The sequence below is a fragment of the Zalophus californianus genome, chromosome 6, assembly GCF_009762305.2.
Source record: "Zalophus californianus isolate mZalCal1 chromosome 6, mZalCal1.pri.v2, whole genome shotgun sequence".
Lineage (NCBI taxonomy): Eukaryota > Metazoa > Chordata > Mammalia > Carnivora > Otariidae > Zalophus > Zalophus californianus.
The window spans coordinates 135,226,909-135,243,903 of record NC_045600.1 but is presented as its reverse complement, the minus strand read 5'-3'; the positions used below and the strand labels follow the sequence as shown (position 1 = coordinate 135,243,903).

General features: G+C 51.9%; 1 protein-coding gene across 3 annotated transcripts in view; it reads left to right on the top strand.

The window, feature by feature from the left end:
* Nucleotides 1-1,978: 1,978 nt before the first annotated feature.
* ST8SIA2 (ST8 alpha-N-acetyl-neuraminide alpha-2,8-sialyltransferase 2) overlaps nt 1,979-16,995 on the top strand; it is a 62,253-nt gene continuing 47,236 nt past the window's right edge. For 2 of the 3 annotated variants that reach the window (XM_027571690.1, XM_027571692.1), the window contains exon 1: nt 1,979-2,093. In XM_027571690.1, coding sequence (XP_027427491.1) covers nt 1,996-2,093 — 98 coding nt within the window. In that variant the 5' untranslated portion in view covers nt 1,979-1,995. The remainder of the gene's footprint in view (nt 2,094-16,995) is intronic. The other variant, XM_027571691.1, reaches the window with a different exon arrangement.

Here is a 16,995-nt window from a genome sequence, read left to right as displayed (position 1 = left end):
GTTAAGCCATGTGGCCAGCCACACTGATGGTAAATCCTCTTTTGATGACTGTTACCACCTCTAATGGACCAGGAGACTGACATCCAACATTGTACTCAACATCACAAAATCTCACTCCAAGAAAAATAGGTGGTATTCCAGAGGAGCTCACTGTAGGAGTGGAGGTACACAGATTTTGCAAGGGGCTAGGAAAGAAATGAAGTGCGGTTATGGGGGTCGGTGTACCCCTCCTCTGGAGAAAAGACATCTGTTCCCCACACCCAGAGCTTTCCCCTTTTTTCTGGGCTGCTTCCCTCTTCTGCTCTCCAGGCAGGGTGATGGGAACTACTCTTGCAGGGGAGAACTTATCTTGGCTTCCAGGGTCAACAAGAGCTGTCCAGCAGCCCGCTAACTTGGAAGAATTCCTCCTGTCCCTCCTTCCTACACACAAAGAGGCAGAAGGACTCTGGGCACAGGCAGCCCTCTTACCGCCCCCCCCCCCCCCGGGCCAAGGTGCCTCTGAAGGGACTAGCCACTGACATCCCCTCCCCAAACCCCTGTGAGAACTGGTTCTGTGTGGGTGGTCCTGGGGGAAACAGCCAATGTGCACCGCTCCCCTTCATTCCTGAGTCCTTTCCAGGCAATTAGGATATTCCATATAGCTTCTTGAACAGGACCCTTTTTCCCAAACTCACACCTCAAGGACCCTTTTGTAAACCAGATGATCACTTCTGGGAAGTTACATTTCCTGATTTGAGGATTGTTACAATTAGTGCAAGAAAAAAAAAATAGGTTATTATCTAATTCCAGTAAAACTTAATGGGGCCCTTCCCAGGCTAATGGTTGGTGCAAAATGTAATTTGAGTTAAATTGTCTAAGGCTGGGGAAGCGAAAAATATTAGACTTGGGGGGCATTACCTCTTGTGGGAGCCATATTTTCTAGCAGGCCTTTAGATCAAGATAGGACCCCTCGGGGCGGGGGGGGGGGGGTTGCTACTGATTTTGCAAGGAGAGGGCAAGAGCTGGGGAGGTAAGCCCACCCCAGAGTCAGAAGGGCCAGGGCCGAGGCAGGGCAGGGCGGATGCTAAGTCTGCCATTGTGGGTACAGCAGCCACTCCAGAGCTCTAGCCAAGACTGCGTGACCTCAGGCAACTCGGGGAGCCTCTCCGGATCCAGTCTCGGTTCTGTCAGTGGTGACCAAGATGACCGCCCGGAGGGGGTGGTTTTTAGGGGGCTGAGCACCTCGCCCACAGATTGCAATCAGCATCTCCGCTGAAGTTGGCCTATCTTGGGTATCTCTTCTCTCCTCCCCTTCCCCCACCATCCCTCCTAATTCGTCAACTGCCGAAACATCTGCCTGGTTGAAACCGCCTCCTCGCCGAGCGCTGGGGGCTGTCCCCAGGTGTAGGTCTTTGTGTCGCCAAAACTTTGCGAGAAAGCGAGGGCGCTGGACAAAGAGCGAGCGCGGGAGGGCGTTTGCCAGCCGGCTGGGGACGCCGGGCGGTGCGCACTCTTCCCTGGGTTCAGCTCGCTACCCGGACGCCAGCGGCGCCCCGAGCTCAGCCTCCCTAGGCGGGGAGTGGCGGGTTCTGGCCACAACCCAGCGCCCTCGGGAGCTGAAAGAAGCCAGGCGGGAGAAGCAAAGGCGGATGGCTGGACCTAGGAGTTGACTAAGGGTGGGAGGAGGCGAGCAGAGGCGCGGAGCAAAGCTGTCAAACTGCACTCGGAGCCCCGCGCGGGGCGGAGGAGGGAGGGGAGGGGAAGGGGAGGGGAGGAGAAGGGAGGGGAGAGGAGGGGAGGGCGGGAGCGGAGAGGGAGCGAGCGGGCTCGCCGCGCCTGAGCAACCCCTGTCTGCCGCTGTCGCCGCCGCCGCCGTCGCTGGCCCGCACTCGCCCGGAGCGCAGGGTGTCTGCCCCGCTGCGCGCCGCGCGCGGAGGCTCCGGCGCCTGCCGCTGCGCCCTCCAGCCCCGGCTCCTCGCGCCGGCCCGCGCGGGTCCCGGCGGGCGCGAACCCACCATGCAGCTGCAGTTCCGGAGCTGGATGCTGGCTGCGCTCACGCTGCTCGTGGTCTTCCTCATCTTCGCAGACATCTCGGAGATCGAAGAAGAAATCGGGTAAATAGCTGCGCCCAGGCCCGTGCAGAGCCCTGGCGGGATCTCTCCCACCCCGGTACTCCGCCCCCCACACCCGCTTTGTGTGCGCCGCGCCCCCCTATCGCTCAGCTGGAGAAGTGGGGGAAGGTTTTGGCCCGGGGAGGCGGTGCCGGGGGACCGGGACGGTTTGGGGTGCGGAGCATGGGGGCGCGGCTGCCGTGGGGTGTCCCCAAGCGGGGAGCACGGGCAGCCTCCAGCTGGCCCGCGTCAGGGAGCAGACTCGCCTACCCTACCCCCCTTCCCTAGCGTGTCCGCGAGCGACGTCGCCGGGGTCGAGGGAGGGCGCCGGGGAGTGTCTGGGGTGGGCGGAGGGGCCGAGAGCGGAGGAGGCAGGAGTTTCTTTGTCTCCAGCTCGGCCGCTTTCTCGCCTTGGCAAAGTGGGCAGGGGGCGCGCGGGGATCTCTGCGCTGGGGGAGGGGATCCCCGGGTTGGAGCGGAGGGCGGGGCTCTGCACTGGCTCGCGGTAAGGGGAGTGTCCCCAGTACCTACGGACTGGCGCACGATCCTCCAGCCGGCCCCGGAGCCCGGCGTAAGGACGCCGGCGGGTACCGCTAGAGGCGGAGCGCGCAGGGCTGGGCTGAGACTCTCTCCCTCGCCTGGCTTTGGACTCTCAGCTAACCCCACGGCGCCCCCTGCGCCCCCGGGTTCCCGTGCGCTCTTAGTGCGGAGACGGAGACCTTTCCGGAAAGTCTGTATCGCCGCCGGGTGGTCTTTGGGGGCCCCCAGGCGCGCGGTCTCGCCCGGGCTTCTCTCCGGATCTCTCCAGAGGTGGGGCGGGACCGCGAGACCCTGCCCTGGCGCGGGACTTCCAGGAGTGCTCACTTGCGGCGCGGGACGCACCCGCAGTCGGTCCTGGAGGCTGGGACTCGTGCCCAGCCCGGCAGCCTCCAGCAGGCTCGGCCGGGTCTCTCTGCTTCGGCGCCACCAAGAGCGTCCAGTCCGCGGAGGGCAGGTGGGGAGGCACCTAGGGTTCTGAGGGGCCCTGAGGAGAGTAAAGGTGAGGTCGCCGAGTGGGCAGAAGGTCCCCTCTTCCTTGGGGCTAGAGCCAAGCCTGGCGCCCTACTTGAGTCCCGCGCCGCGTGCGCCCCCTCCTTTGTCCCATTTGTTTCATTCATTACCAGCTCGAGTTGGAGGGCCCGCTACGCTGACAGGTCCCTCAAAGGGAAATGCCTGGATCCCAAGGCCCTAAGGACCCAAACCTGGGGCAGGCGCCAACTTGCTGCTTTCTCCTTTTCTCCCTGCCCCTTCCCATCTCAGAAACCCAGGAATTCCTTCTGTGAACTCCACCACGCTTCAAGAACCCTTCCCTGTCTGCGTCCTCCTCTTCCTCATCCTCGGTTTCCCCGAAGCTCCGAAAACTTTCACAGATACGGTTCACTTAATACGCGACGTGCTCCCACGAGGAAATAGAGAAATCCGTTACTTTCCATAGCTGTTCGCCTCAAAAACCGGGGTCGGAGAGGAAATCGGGAAAGCCAAGTCTTGGGTGATGGATGACCCGGTGGGGGAGGGCCTTCCTCTAGGTTCTCCCTCTCTTCTGCCGGCTGTGGGCTCTGCTTGGCCCAGACTACTTGCTAACCTTGACAGGTGAGAGGGAAGGACCAGCAGCTGCCCATTGTTCTGCTATAGAAACCTAAGAAGTGTGGAGCTCATTCAGGGATCCCTGGCTTACCCATTCTCTGAACTTTTACTGAATAGCTTCTACATGCCAGGGACTTCTAATTTTTAAAATGCAATCAGGAAATCATTTTGCACACAATGCTGCACTTTCTTGCCAAATGCTTTACAGAGCCACCCCCCCCCCCCCCGCCACACACACACACACACACACACACACACTCCACATCAGGTTATTCCAACAGGGTATCCAGGAATAAGCTCCTAGGCCAGAGCTAAGAAGGGCATTTGCCTATATATTTAAAACCCAGAGTTCCTCTGCTCTGCGTGTGCCCGGGGACCTGTTTCATTGGGGAGGGGAGTGTCTATTTGGGTTGACCCTGGGAAAAATTGTCAGATGGGTCAAATGTGTAATCTTCTGTGGCATTATCCCTCCTTCTTGGTGTCCCTGTGCTCAGGCTGACCCCTGGCTCGAACAGTTTTGACCCAGGCTTGAGACATCTCCCCCAATCAATCCCTCCCCCAGTCCCACCCCCAGTCTGTCTCACACATGTTTAAGTGGAGTGGAGGCATATCTGGGATTTGCCAGGGCTAAAGGAGGAAGGACATCGCGCAGAGGACCAGAATCCCAACAGATCTGATGTCTGCTTAGAAGCCAGGTTCCAAGCTCAGTCACTTCAATCCTTGGAACCACCCCAACTTTGAGTGGCCAGCCAGGGCTCAGTGGGCCCTGGCACAGTGGCTAGTGAGGGGTGCCAGGAGTGGGGCTCTGTCTTCCTCATCTTATTCCTTCCTGGGAGACCTGGACGCATATTCAAGACCACGGTGCCTCTGAACCAGCCGTGCCCACCCTTCCCCAACTTAATCTCAACCTGCACCCGGGACGATTGCAAATTACCTGCCAGTGTCAGTCCCTGGAAGAAAACACTGGTTCTATAAACAGATGGCTGTTTCTGGGAGGGGGACCCTATGGTGTTGTTAGGAAGGGAGGAAGGAAGACGTCTCTTTCTGGAGTAAGTATTCAAGGATTAAGGAATGAGAAGTGAATGAGGAAAGAGAATTGCACACGCATTGTCTGGTGGAACAAAAGTGAGATACACTTTGCTTAAGCTCTTGATCCCCTTTCTTCTAAAATGAAGCTTTTGGTATGGTAGTCTCAGAGGTCCTGTCCTGCCCAAGGGATCATACAATGGGTTGCGAGGGGCAGGTTTTTTTTCCTGAAGCTTTTTCCGAGAGACTCGTTTCTTTTCCTCAGTGATGATTTTCAACTTCTAACTTGCTTGCTTGTGGAAACGCCTCCCTGGGGCTGAAAGGGAAAAGGAAATGTAGAAAGATGAGTTCTCTGCAAAGCACTCAAAGAGCGAATTCAAATTCTACATCAGACATTGGGTGGGGCTTTGATAAAACAGCCCCCATCAATTCATGCAGTGCCCCAATTTTTAGACCAAGTTGTAAGCTAAAATGTTTTTTCTGATTGTCCCCTGAGCTTTAGTCTTGAGGGTAACTTAAAAGAGAGGGGTGTGAGGCCTGACTCTGTTGTCCACCGAGGTGTCCCCAGAACCCGGCGCACAGAGGCATTCAATAAACTTCTATTGCACTGGCCCAGTGATGGTCACATATGGTATCTTTGGGCAAAGCAGACACCCACACAGCCTTAGGATGGAAAGGAAGTGTGAGGTTCCTCCTAAGAAACCTCCTCTTTTTTTACAGTTAGTATAAATTTGACCCTGCGAAGCAGTATCGCCTATCCAATATCACACCCTGACCTGGTAAAGAGAGGACAAGCCTGCACAGGTCTCCTTATTTGCAACCCAATGCCCTCATCCCCAAATGAGCTCTTTGAACATAGTCTCTGGTTTAAAAGAAGGTAACTAGTTATAATAATGGTGATGGTGAAGATGCAGGTGATGATGGTCATTAGCATTTATTGATTTATTGAGTGCTGGCTATGAGTCAGGAGCCATTCCAAGCACTTCATTGATATTAACACATCTTTTCGTCATGGCAACCCAATAGTCACCTCCCAGGGGCAACAAGAGCTCCTATCGGTCGAGCTCTGTGTGCCAGACACTGGGCTAATGGCTTTAAAGTACTACTCCGCTCAATCTTCTTGAACCTCTTTAAGCTAGGTACTGTGGCTATCTCCGAGTTGTCAGTGAGGAAACTGAGGCTCAGAGAGATTCGGTGATCAAGCAAGGTACCCTAGTTCTGTGAGAAGCCAAAGACCGCCTTGCTAGACTGCCCTGTCTTCTGGGTTCTTTCGCCCTGCAGTAATACCACAGAATGGGTCTCAGAACTTAACTCATTTCCCAGGGATGTTGCCCAGGCCCAGAATTTTCCTAAGAGCGTGGTCTGGCCTCAGCAGTTTGCAAAGAGGGAAGGAGAGTGGAGACTGTGGGAAGGACAGGGGGCTCGTGTGTCCCCGAAATGCCCCTTTGGTCCCATCAAGTTCAGTGTGATGCTAGAGGACAGAATGGCATTATTTGGCCCCTGGCTTGCCAGACAAGCTCACGTGCCACAGGCAGGAGCATCCTAGACTCACAGGTGGGGCCTGGGGCTGAAGCTTCCGGAGAGAAGACTCCTATCCATTTGCAAATCTGATTTCAAATGTCAATTGAAAGAGAATTCTGGCATCTACACACCATATGATTGGGCACCTGGGGGCCTGGAGCAGGCGTGATTGTAAAGATATTTCACAACGGGTCCCTGTGAACACTGGCCTTTTGGCATGGACGTCTGACTGGTCAGGACGGATGCCATCCAGGCACCCTGGCCAGGGGTCCTTGTGCACCCCAGGCAGACATCAGATCACGACTGGGGAGAGTTAAGACGGGGGTCAGGGCTAGCTCTGGTCCTTGGCTGTGACCAGGTCTGTGAGCAGGCAGCCGCTGTGGCCATCAGCCAGGAGTGAGGTGAGGTGCACCTTTTGGTGGTGGGTGAGTGCAGGCTGATGTGAAAGAAAATGAGCTCCGCTTTGAGCACTTGAAGTGCAGGCACCTTGTAAGGAGAATACATATTTGCTTAAGACGATGCAATCTTTTTTTTTTTTTTTTTTTTTTTGGAAAAAGCTCATTCTTCTTCCCAATCCTGGTGTACTTCCCTCTCGTATAAACATGACTGGAGGATAAAATAGGAGGGAGAAAGCTTTGGTTTTTAACTCACTTGCTCCAAGTCCTGTTGCCAACTGTTCCTAGCATCAAATTTAAATTGTAAATAGATACCCATCTTAGAAACCGATTCACCACTCAAGGCCTCTTTCCCCTTATAAAGCAGGGTTGCTAGGTTTTAAAATTGTTTAGGTTTTACAAATTGGGGATGTTGTAAATTGCAAATTATAAATACTTCTCAAAGAGAGTGGAATTCTAGAAAGGCTCCCATGCTTTGAGCATGGTGTGCAAGGTAATACATAATCTGGCCCCAGGCTCCTGTTTCAGCCTCCCTGAGCTCCAGCCATTTCTGTTTTGCTCACGGTTTCCTGGAATGAGCCATTACTCCATGCCGCCATGCTTTTGAACGCATTCTTCCTCCTTTTGGGAAAAATCTCTTTGCACACCATTTCCCTCCTGACTCCCACCCCACACTATCCTACCTTCCCCTGACTCCACCTTCAAGGCTAAGGTTTGGTAGCAGTTCCTTTGTAAAGCATTCCCAGGGCCCAGACCCTCCCTGGACAGTCTGAGGTGGCCGTCCCTCCTGTGGATTACCCTTAGCACGCTGTCATGCCAGTATCTACACTAATGGAGATGGCCTCAACAATTCTGTTTTATTTCTCTCTGCCCCTGGCCCCTGGTGATAAGCATTTGGTTTAGTGCGTGAAACCCATAATATAGTTTTCGGGCCTAGGATGTGGCCAAAATAAGCTTTCAGTCTTTCTGCTCCCAAAGGTCTATACTATTCTTTTTTTTTTTTTTAAGATTTTATTTATTTATCTGACAGAGAGAGAGCACGCACAAGCACAAGCAGGGGGAGAGGCAGGCAGAGGGAGAGGGAGAAGCAGGCTCCTCGGGGAGAAGGAAGCCCGATGCGGGGCTCGATCCCAGGACCCTGGGATCATGACCTGAGCCGAAGGCAGACGCTTCACTGACTGAGCCACCGGGCGCCCCTCTACTATTCTAATAACAAGTAAACACCCTCTACTTACCTGGAAGATCCTGCTTTTCCCACCTTATGTATCCGCCCAGTTAAGGGCGTTGTTCATCATCTTAGAATGTTGGAGGTGGACCTGTAAAAGTAGAGGACCCAGTGGTTAGGTTTCCAGCTGCCAGTTCAGATAAAAACCAAAACTGTCGAGACCCACCTCCACGCCTCTGTTCAGCCCTTGACTCTCCAGAGAGCAGGCTTAACTTAGAGCCAACTGTTTCCTTCCAAGGGCTGGTCCCCAGAAAGGATGCTGGAAGTTGCGTGTTTGAAACATTGAGAGAGTATGAAATGCGAGGTCAGGTCAGTGTGTGGGATCTCCAAGACTTTTCTTATTAAACATTTTTAAGTGGTGCTTTGATTTGCAAACACTGATCAAACCAGGGAACCGTGATGGATGGGTCAACACTGTGGCAGCTGCGTGGACCCTAGAGAAGCTCCAGAACCTCCTATCTGTTAGCCCTCTCAAGCAAAAGCGAGTTCTGGAGACAAGATGGAACAGAAAGGTCTGTGGGAGGGGCGGAAACATAAACGATGCCACGGGGGAGGGGTGGAGCAGGAGGGGGTTGCGCATCGGGTGGCTGTCTCCTGTGGGGGGTGGAGGGGTGGGGCCGGTCCATTTCTCCAAGAGAAGCCCCAGGGTGAGAGACACTTGGGTGCCATCTGCGTCCAGGAAAACCATCTCCTGTGTCTGAATGACTGCCGGTCTGGGGCTTGTCCTTAAGTGTTGAGATTAGTCACTCTCCTGGGTGGCAGCTGGGCTGGTTTTAAATTCTCCCCAGTCGCCTGCAATCCGTCACTCGGCTAGGAAGCCGCCCAGTGTCCTGACGGGACCTGTTTGTCCCAGCATTTTCTCAGCTTTAGCTGTCACAGACTTCACCGTGGCAAAGGTAACTGCTCCATCCGGGGAGATGGATACAAGCCATGTATCCGTGTTATACGCCAGGAGCGGCTCCTCCCGACAGTCTACTTGGAATCCTGATTCGCTCCTCTTGGAGATCCAGCGTCCCGCCTTGTGGGGTGTGTGGTGCGTGTGTGTGTGTGTGTGTGTGTGTGTGTGTGTGTGTGTGTGTGTGTTCCTAAATTGCTCTGCAAGAAGAAGGCTCTCGCTTTGTCAGAGAGTTTCCCAGCACCTTTTTTCTTCTTACTGGAGGAACACAGAGGCCCTCAGCCCTGCCTCCCAGCCCCTTTTCCAGGCTCAAGGCGACAATTTTTCCTCCTCCTCTGGCCTCTTAGCGGTGGGGGGATCAAAATGACTCTGAGGTCAGCGGTCCCCAAGGCTGATCCGCAGAAGACCCGGGATCCCAAAGGGAGAAGAAGAGAAAGAAGAAAAAGAAAAAGCACGACGTGTCCATGACAATTATGTTCGTTTCAGGTTGCTAACCACCGATCCTGAAAATGACTCTTCTTTGTTCTAAGATGATGTTCTTCTTTCCTTTGAGGTGTAAAGGTGTCCTCTCTTTCCTGAGAGAGGGCGATGGTCTTCCGTGGCCGAGGAGGTTGGTGACCCTGTGACTCCCCGACCCCAATTTTGGGGAAATGTTACCGATCCCTGAAATCTAACAGTCTGGGGTCCGAGTGTGCCTTGAAGGGTAAACGGAGGGGATGGCTTCTGGAAGCGCAGCCTCACTCCTCACACATCTTTTCTTCTCAGAGGTGGACGCCATAGAGAACAATGCCTCACTCTAGGGTGTGTGCTCTGCGCCGAATGATACTCGAAGCCCGTTAGCTTCTTCACAACCTGTCCTCTCAGCAGTCCTGTGAGGGCTGTGCTACTGTTACCTCCATTTCACAGTTGAGGAAACTGAGGCACGGAGCAGTTAAGGAACGGGGCCAAAGTCACACAGCTAGTAAGTTGCAGAGCTGGGATTTGAACCCAGGCTGTGGGAAGCAAGGAGAACTACCCAGAAATGATGTACTAAATGGCATCTGGTGGTAGGTACATCTGGGAAATCTGCACACGCCTCCTTCCAGAAGCTAAAGCTGGGAAACATGAAGGTCTGTGGGGAGCAGCGGTACTGAGAGAGAGCTCCGGGGCAGTGGAAGGAAGATGGCTGGGAGGGGACAGGCTGGTGCGGGGAGGTGGCATGTGCCCAGGGAGCCCCATTTTCCAGGCACTGACACGTGTGCACCATTCCACTCCCTTAACCCCCACAACCACCCCGTTTGCCCATTTGCAGATGAGGAAGGGGAGGCCCGGAGAGGTTCCAGGATTTGCTAAGGTCACACAGGTGGGAAACTGAGGCACTGGAATCCCAGGCAGGCTTGCCTGACGCCACGGCCCGTGCAGGCCTTAGCTACTTTCGGGTACTGGAATTACGGGGCTGCTGCCCTATTCCGACAGCTCCCTCTGTCCCACACAGAAAGTTTGTAAAGGGAAGCTGGGGATAGCTGAGACATCAGGAAAGACTCATGGCAGGTCAGAGGAGCCCCCCAGACACAGTGCTGGCCGCGGCCGTCGGGTGCCCCATTTCAGCGGATGCTGAAGAAGGGGCAGCCACACTTGTACTCTGCCGGGGAGGTGTGGGAGTGTGTTGTTAGCTCCCCAGCTCCAATTTCCAGAACAAGAACATTGGCTGCATTCAGAGGAGCGATACCCAGGATTAATTCACACCTTCCTTCTCAGTAAATGCCAGCGTAGCTTAAATAGTGAAGGGAGGAGGCATAAGATCTCCGGAGAAAATGAGTTGGTAAATTGATAGGGTTGGTGACTTTCAGTTGCTGTTCTCCTGTAAGAAGCAAAGCCTCCCCGGAGCCCCTGGGTGGCTGGGTTGGTTAAGCGTCTGCCTTCGGCTCAGGTTATGATGCCAGGGTCCTGGGATGGAGCCCCGCATCGGGCTCCCTGCTTAGCGGGGAGCCTGCTTCTCACTCCCACTCTGCCGCTCCCCCTGCTCGTGCACTCCCTCGTGCTCTCTGTCAAGTAGATAAATAAAAGCTTAAAAAAGAAAAAGCAGCAAAGCCTCTCTGCACCTCCATGGTTCCCAAAACTTGGGACTTCACTCTCAGAGGACTCTATATGATGTCTGACTGTACCCGGATCAGTAGGTTGAGTTCCGAGGAGAAGCAAAGAGAAGGGCAAGACAGAGCCCCCCAGGGCTGTATCCATCCTGGCCTTTGCAGGATGCCTCTTAGGCTGTGGTACTCAAGGACAGCGTGCTGACAAACGGCCTCGCTCAGACCCGCGGCGGTCCAGCCTTGGGCGTGGAGCCAGCCAAGACTCTGAAGCCCCTTCCCCAGCCTGCCTGGTGCTCCCCACTAAAGCTCTCACCTCCAGCAGTGTCAGAATAACTCGCTTAGGTCTTCACTGTAGATTTCTCCCCGCTGCCAACGTGAGGATAACTATGGGAAGATTGAGGCTCTCATCTCTGGAGAAACACTACCTGTGTGACCTCACGCAGGTGACCTCACCTCTCAGAGCCCCAGCTTCCTAATCTAAATAACGGGGTTAAAAATATCCAACTCACAGTGTTCTGAGGATTAAATAAAACACACATCATGGGAACGAAAAATGGTGCAGCCATGATGGAAATCAGTGTGGCGGTTCCTCAAAAAATTAAAACTAGAATTACCATAGGATCCAGCAATCCCACTTCTGGGTGTGGACCCAGAAGAATTGAAAGCAGGGGCTCGAACAGGTATTTGTATACACATGTTCATAGCAAGAGTATTTGCAGTAGCCAAAAGATGCCCAAGGATGGATGAAAGGGTGAGTAGAATGTGGCAGATAGTTATGAGGCGATGTTACTCAGCCTTAAAAAGGAGGGACATTCTGGAAGGGGAGTAAGTCGGAGGGGCAGACGAACCATGAGAGACGATGGACTCTGAATAACAAACTGAGGGTTCTAGAGGGGAGGGGGGTAGGGGGATGGGTTAGCCTGGTGATGGGTATTAAAGAGGGCACGTTCTGCATGGAGCACTGGGTGTTACGCACAAACAATGAATCATGGAACACTACATCAAAAACCAATGATGTAATGTATGGTGATTAACATAACAATAAAAAAATTTTTTAAAAAAGGAGGGACATTCTGACACAGGCTACACTATGACATGGATGGACCTTGAGGACATTATGCTAAGTGCAATAAACCAGTCACAAAAGGACAAATACTGTGTGATGCCACCTCCATGAGGTGCCCGAGAGTCATCAAATTCCCAGAAACAGAAAGCTGAATGGTGGTTGCTGGGGGCTGGGGGAGGAGGGATTTATTATTTAATATGTACGGAGTTTCAGTTTTGTGAGATGAGAACTCTGGAGATGGGTTATACAACATCGTGAATGTCCTTAACACGACTGAACCGTACAGTTCAAAATGGTTAAGATGGGAAATTTTATGTTATGTGTATTTTAACCACAATTAAAAACACATACGGATGCAAACCGCCAAAAAGAGCACCTGGCAGGTGCTCAAGACACATTGATTTATTTTAAGAGAGTGGTTATGCTCTTAGCCAAGCAACATCAATGGGAGTACTATTTAATTCAAAAAATAATATAGTACCAAAAAGCAAAGTGGGGAGGAAGTAGAGGGAGAAAAAGGAAGAAGGAATATAGACCTAGATTTACAGAAATACAAACCACTTGCTGGAGGTGGCCAAATACCCAACACTTGGGATTTAGGATTGTGGAAAGTGCAAACACATGATTTCTTTGTTGTACTCTGCGAATACTTGTTGGCCTGCCTGCCCGTCTAAGATCAGTGGAGGGGCCAATGAGGTCTCATAAAAGCCCAAGCCACATGGAAGGCAAAGAATGGTGGGGGGGAGTAGGTAGGGTGGAGGGGTAGACAGCCCAAACCACCCTCCCACCCAGATCTAGGTCCCTATGGCTGCCTCTTGCCTTAGCACCTGCATCAGGATAGCCTCGGTTAGTGTTTTGGGGTCAGTGTCAATCTGAAACAAGAAGAGAGCCCCCAAATGCTAACCCACAGAGATTTAGCTCTCTCTGGCCTGGGAAGGGCTGAGATACAGCTGGATCTCTCTCTTTTAGGCTCAGGCCACACAGTTTCCCTAACACAGGAGGAATGAGCAAGTGCCGTGGATTCCAGGGGCAGGAAGTGCCAAAGTTATGGCTCAGCGTCCCATGAGGGTTGTAAGAAAGAGTGCTAGCCCCACCCCAGGGTTTCTGATTCAGCAGGTCTGGAGTGCAGTCTGAGAGTCCAAATCTCAAATGAATAAGTTCCAGGTGATGCTGTTACCCTTGGTGCCTCCAGGGACCACACTCAGAGAACCATGGGGCTAGAGCCTTGTCACTCAAAGGGTGGTCCTCAGACCAGCCACATGACATCATCTGGAGTTTTGGTGGAAATGCAAAATCTCAGGCCTCACCGCAGACCCTAATGAAATTGAATCTGCATCATTATAAGACCCCAGGTGATTTGTATGAACACTCCCTCCACTGGTGGGAATAGCTGGTTTCCTGGCCTTCTGCAGAGCCCCAGCCCAAGTTAGTGAGTTTGGCCCATCAGACCAGGGGAAACTTGTCCAAGGATCCCTGTTACCCATCACAGAGTTGGCCTAGAGTTACTCTCAAATGTCAGAAAAACTTACGAATAGTTATTATTATAGCCACTCGCTGGATGCCTCTATATGCACCAAGAGCTTTTCATACATTATTTCTCACATTTATTATAAGACATCTACAAGACCCACTTTATGGAGAGGTAAACTGAGACTCAGGTAAAGTAACTGCTTCCTAAACACAGAAAAAGAGAACTGAATTTTCTCAAGGTCTAGATGGCCATTTCCCAGGTGCTGGAGATTTAGCCCCAAGGATTAGCCTCTCTCTCTGCCCCTTTCCCAGATGAGGCCCAAGACATGAGGCAAGGCAAGGAGAAATCCCAGCCAAGGGTGGAACTGATTTATGAAATCAGTTTTTTAAGGAGGCTGCCATGTGTCTATACCAGAAACAACCTCAACCCAGAGCAATAGCACATGGTTGAAATTTCCGGAGAAGCTGGACAGCAAAGCACTCCTTGGCTGGATCATTAAACCTCCTCATGAGCTTGGCTGGGATGTGGTCATTCACATAGGAAATGGCCCCCCTTCCCTGTTGTATACGCATGGAGTTCCTGGGGTTCCTGGGTGGTTTTGGTGGCTTACCTAACCTGCAGTCTCATCCCAAACTGTGCTCTGTTACAGAAAGCAGAGGAATTGAGGTGGGGGAAGCCTCTGGGGGTGATCAGAGGCAGGTATAAGGGAGCCCTTAGAACCAATCTGCTCCTTCAGGTAAAGACAGCCTCTGGGCAGGCTGGTAGCCAAGAATTTAATTGTATTTATTTTTGCCATTACTTTCTATTGAGGGCAGGGGATATTGGTATTCTATTTATAGCAGTGATATAAAGATTCCTTTTATGATAAATTCATTTATGTTTTTAAGTGAGTCATTGTAAAGAAAAGTATTAAGTCAATAAAGTGGAGTTAGCAAAACCCGAAGGTAATCCAGGAAAAGACTGATGTCTACGCAGTGATGATGGGCTAGCCTTAGTTCTTCCCCGTGATCGTTATCTGCCCCTTTGGTAGCAAAGCTGTGACAATCCTTGCAAAACTTCTATAGAGAGGAAGTGAGTTAATCTTCCCAGAAAGTAACTAGTTACAGAGACACTTGCTCACTGGACCTGGGAAATTGCCCAGGGTACAAATAAGGAATTGGCCAATGAAACAGTCTTGTGAATGCCTCGAAAGGCAAGGGCGATTTAGGCCCGAGAGGCACCTCACCCCCAGCAACACCACGAGGTTAGACTCCTATCTCGCAGTCTCCTGACACACTCTACTTCTCTTCTGTGCCGCACCTTATGCTTTGCGTGTCTTGCGTGGTACCTTTCTTGCCTGCAAGATGGTAGCCCTAGGAGAGCTAGAGCCATTGCAGACCTGTGCTTCTTGTGCTTCCAGCTCCTTGCATGGTGCCTCACAGAGACTAAGTGCAGGTTTGGAGGACAAAGGAAGGAAAGGAGAGGGGGCAGGAAAGGGGGAGAATTCGTTCCTTGAGGTTCAGAAAGGCCCCTGCTGCCTACATCCTGAGATCGTGTCTATGTTTCTCTCCATGGCCAAAGGAGAGAAAATGTAAATTATACGAGCCCCCCATAGAACTGTCTAATTTGAAATCCATTAAGTGCCATCCTGTTTACAGAGGAAGCCCTCTTTCCTTTTTCCTGGTTCCATGAAGAAAGACCAGCCCCCCCCCCCCCCCGTTAACATAAATATCGCTCGCAGGGTAACTCACGGTTCTATACAGTCTCCGTGACCTGGTACACAGAAGCCAGAGGACTGGAGAGATGTGGCCAGAATCAGGAATCAGGCGAGCTGGCTCCTGGCAGGCTGAGATCAAGCTGATAACAAGGAGATTAATAAGGGTCTGCAACCTCCTCCATCCTGTAGCATCAAGAAGGGTTTTTAAATCAATGCTGGTCTGGCTGGCTTAATGGTACCTAATCTTACCTTTTGAAACTGGAACATTTGGGAGTTGAGATCAATTGAGAGAAAATAAAGTAAAATGTGTTGACTTTCGGATTTTTTAGTCTTCATCAGAGTGCCATTGTGTAGCGTTGTTTTTATTTTCTGTCTTGGAAATTGGCGATTAGCCACTGAGACGATCGTTCAGCCTGGACTAGGAAGTGGTGTATTTACTTTTGTTCTTACTGTTTTCATCCATAAGACAATCTCCATGAGAGAAGGGTCCATTTCCGCCCCATTCACCAATGTGTCCCCACTGCATGGCATGTGGTAAATGCTCAGTAACGGTTTCTCAAATGTCACATTTTGGCATAACCAGTGCATGCTATCTGCCATGGGCTGGTCTGCTGGAAAAGTCTGCTCCTGATAAGGTGTAGAAACAGCATGGTGCCCCTGGAGAAAAACTTGCCTGGTACCTAGATTTGGTGACAGTTACCACAAGCTTTATGCGCTCATCACAAAGCCGCATCCAACTCACTGTATACAGATGCTCACAAGCCCTGTGTTGGATGTTGGCGCCCTGCAAAGCTGAACCCAGTATAGAGAGAAGCCTCAAGGTGTTTGTGGTCTGACTGGGCAGAGACTTCTTAAGGGTTGATGACAGATGTGTCTGGAGTGAGCAACAATTTGGGGATCCGGGCTTTGGTTGTGGATTCGCCAACACCAGGCCATTCACCTTAAGGGCGGGCCTGAAGTGCTCTGGGCCTCAGTGTCCCTATCTGTAGAATGAACTGGTCTTCTCTGGCTCCAACGCATCACAACTGGGTGCCTCCCACGATGAGTTTCCCTGTTGGAGGGAGTCCAGACTCACTGGAAATAGCAAATCCTTTTGTTATGCCTCTGAATTCCTTGCCCTGAAATTTTAGAGCAGGGCAATAAATAGGTGCTGGTCTATTTTCACCCACCACCTGCTCTACATTAAACAGAAAAAAAGGCCACCATCAGAGAAGACAAACTAACATACTGAGCACCTGCTACATGCCAGACATCACAATAGACACTCTCACACCTCAATGAAGTGCCTTGATAAACTTGCAAGAGGTTCAGTAGCATCACTGTTTCCTGTCTTCCACGACCACTTGGAGAATCATTATATTACAGCAGGACTGGTGTTCCAGATAAATTATGCTCAATATTCCATGTGTTAGAAAAGCACCTGAGTGTGTCATAAAATATAAAAAAGCTGTTACCAAATATAGCTAAGTTGGGGAGTTTTGGAAGCCTTCTTCCTTTGGTTGTCAGGAAGATTCATGTCACCAACAAACCTCTCGTGTGTGCAATGGCAGTGCCTGTCCTCAGCGGTGAGCCCTGCCTTGTAATAAAAATGAAAGTGACATTGTTGTGCTAATGGCACTGATGATTCGTATTATAGGAGCTCCAAAGAGGGCTGAAGACAAGAAAGAAATTTTCCAGAGGAGGCAGGATCAGGGTGGGAGTTGCGTCCGAGGAAGGGTCCAAGGACTTAGCCAGAAAAAGAATGAAGGTGGTGATCCAGATGGGGAGGATGGCCCAAGGCAAAGAAGGTATGAGTGACAGCAAGGAGCTTGGCTGGAGTGGAGGCTTCAGGAGTGCCTGGAGGTGGATGGAAATATGGCAGGACAGAGGGCTTAGGGCCAAGCTGTCAGCGCTGAGGATATCACACTTGGTTCTTTTGGGA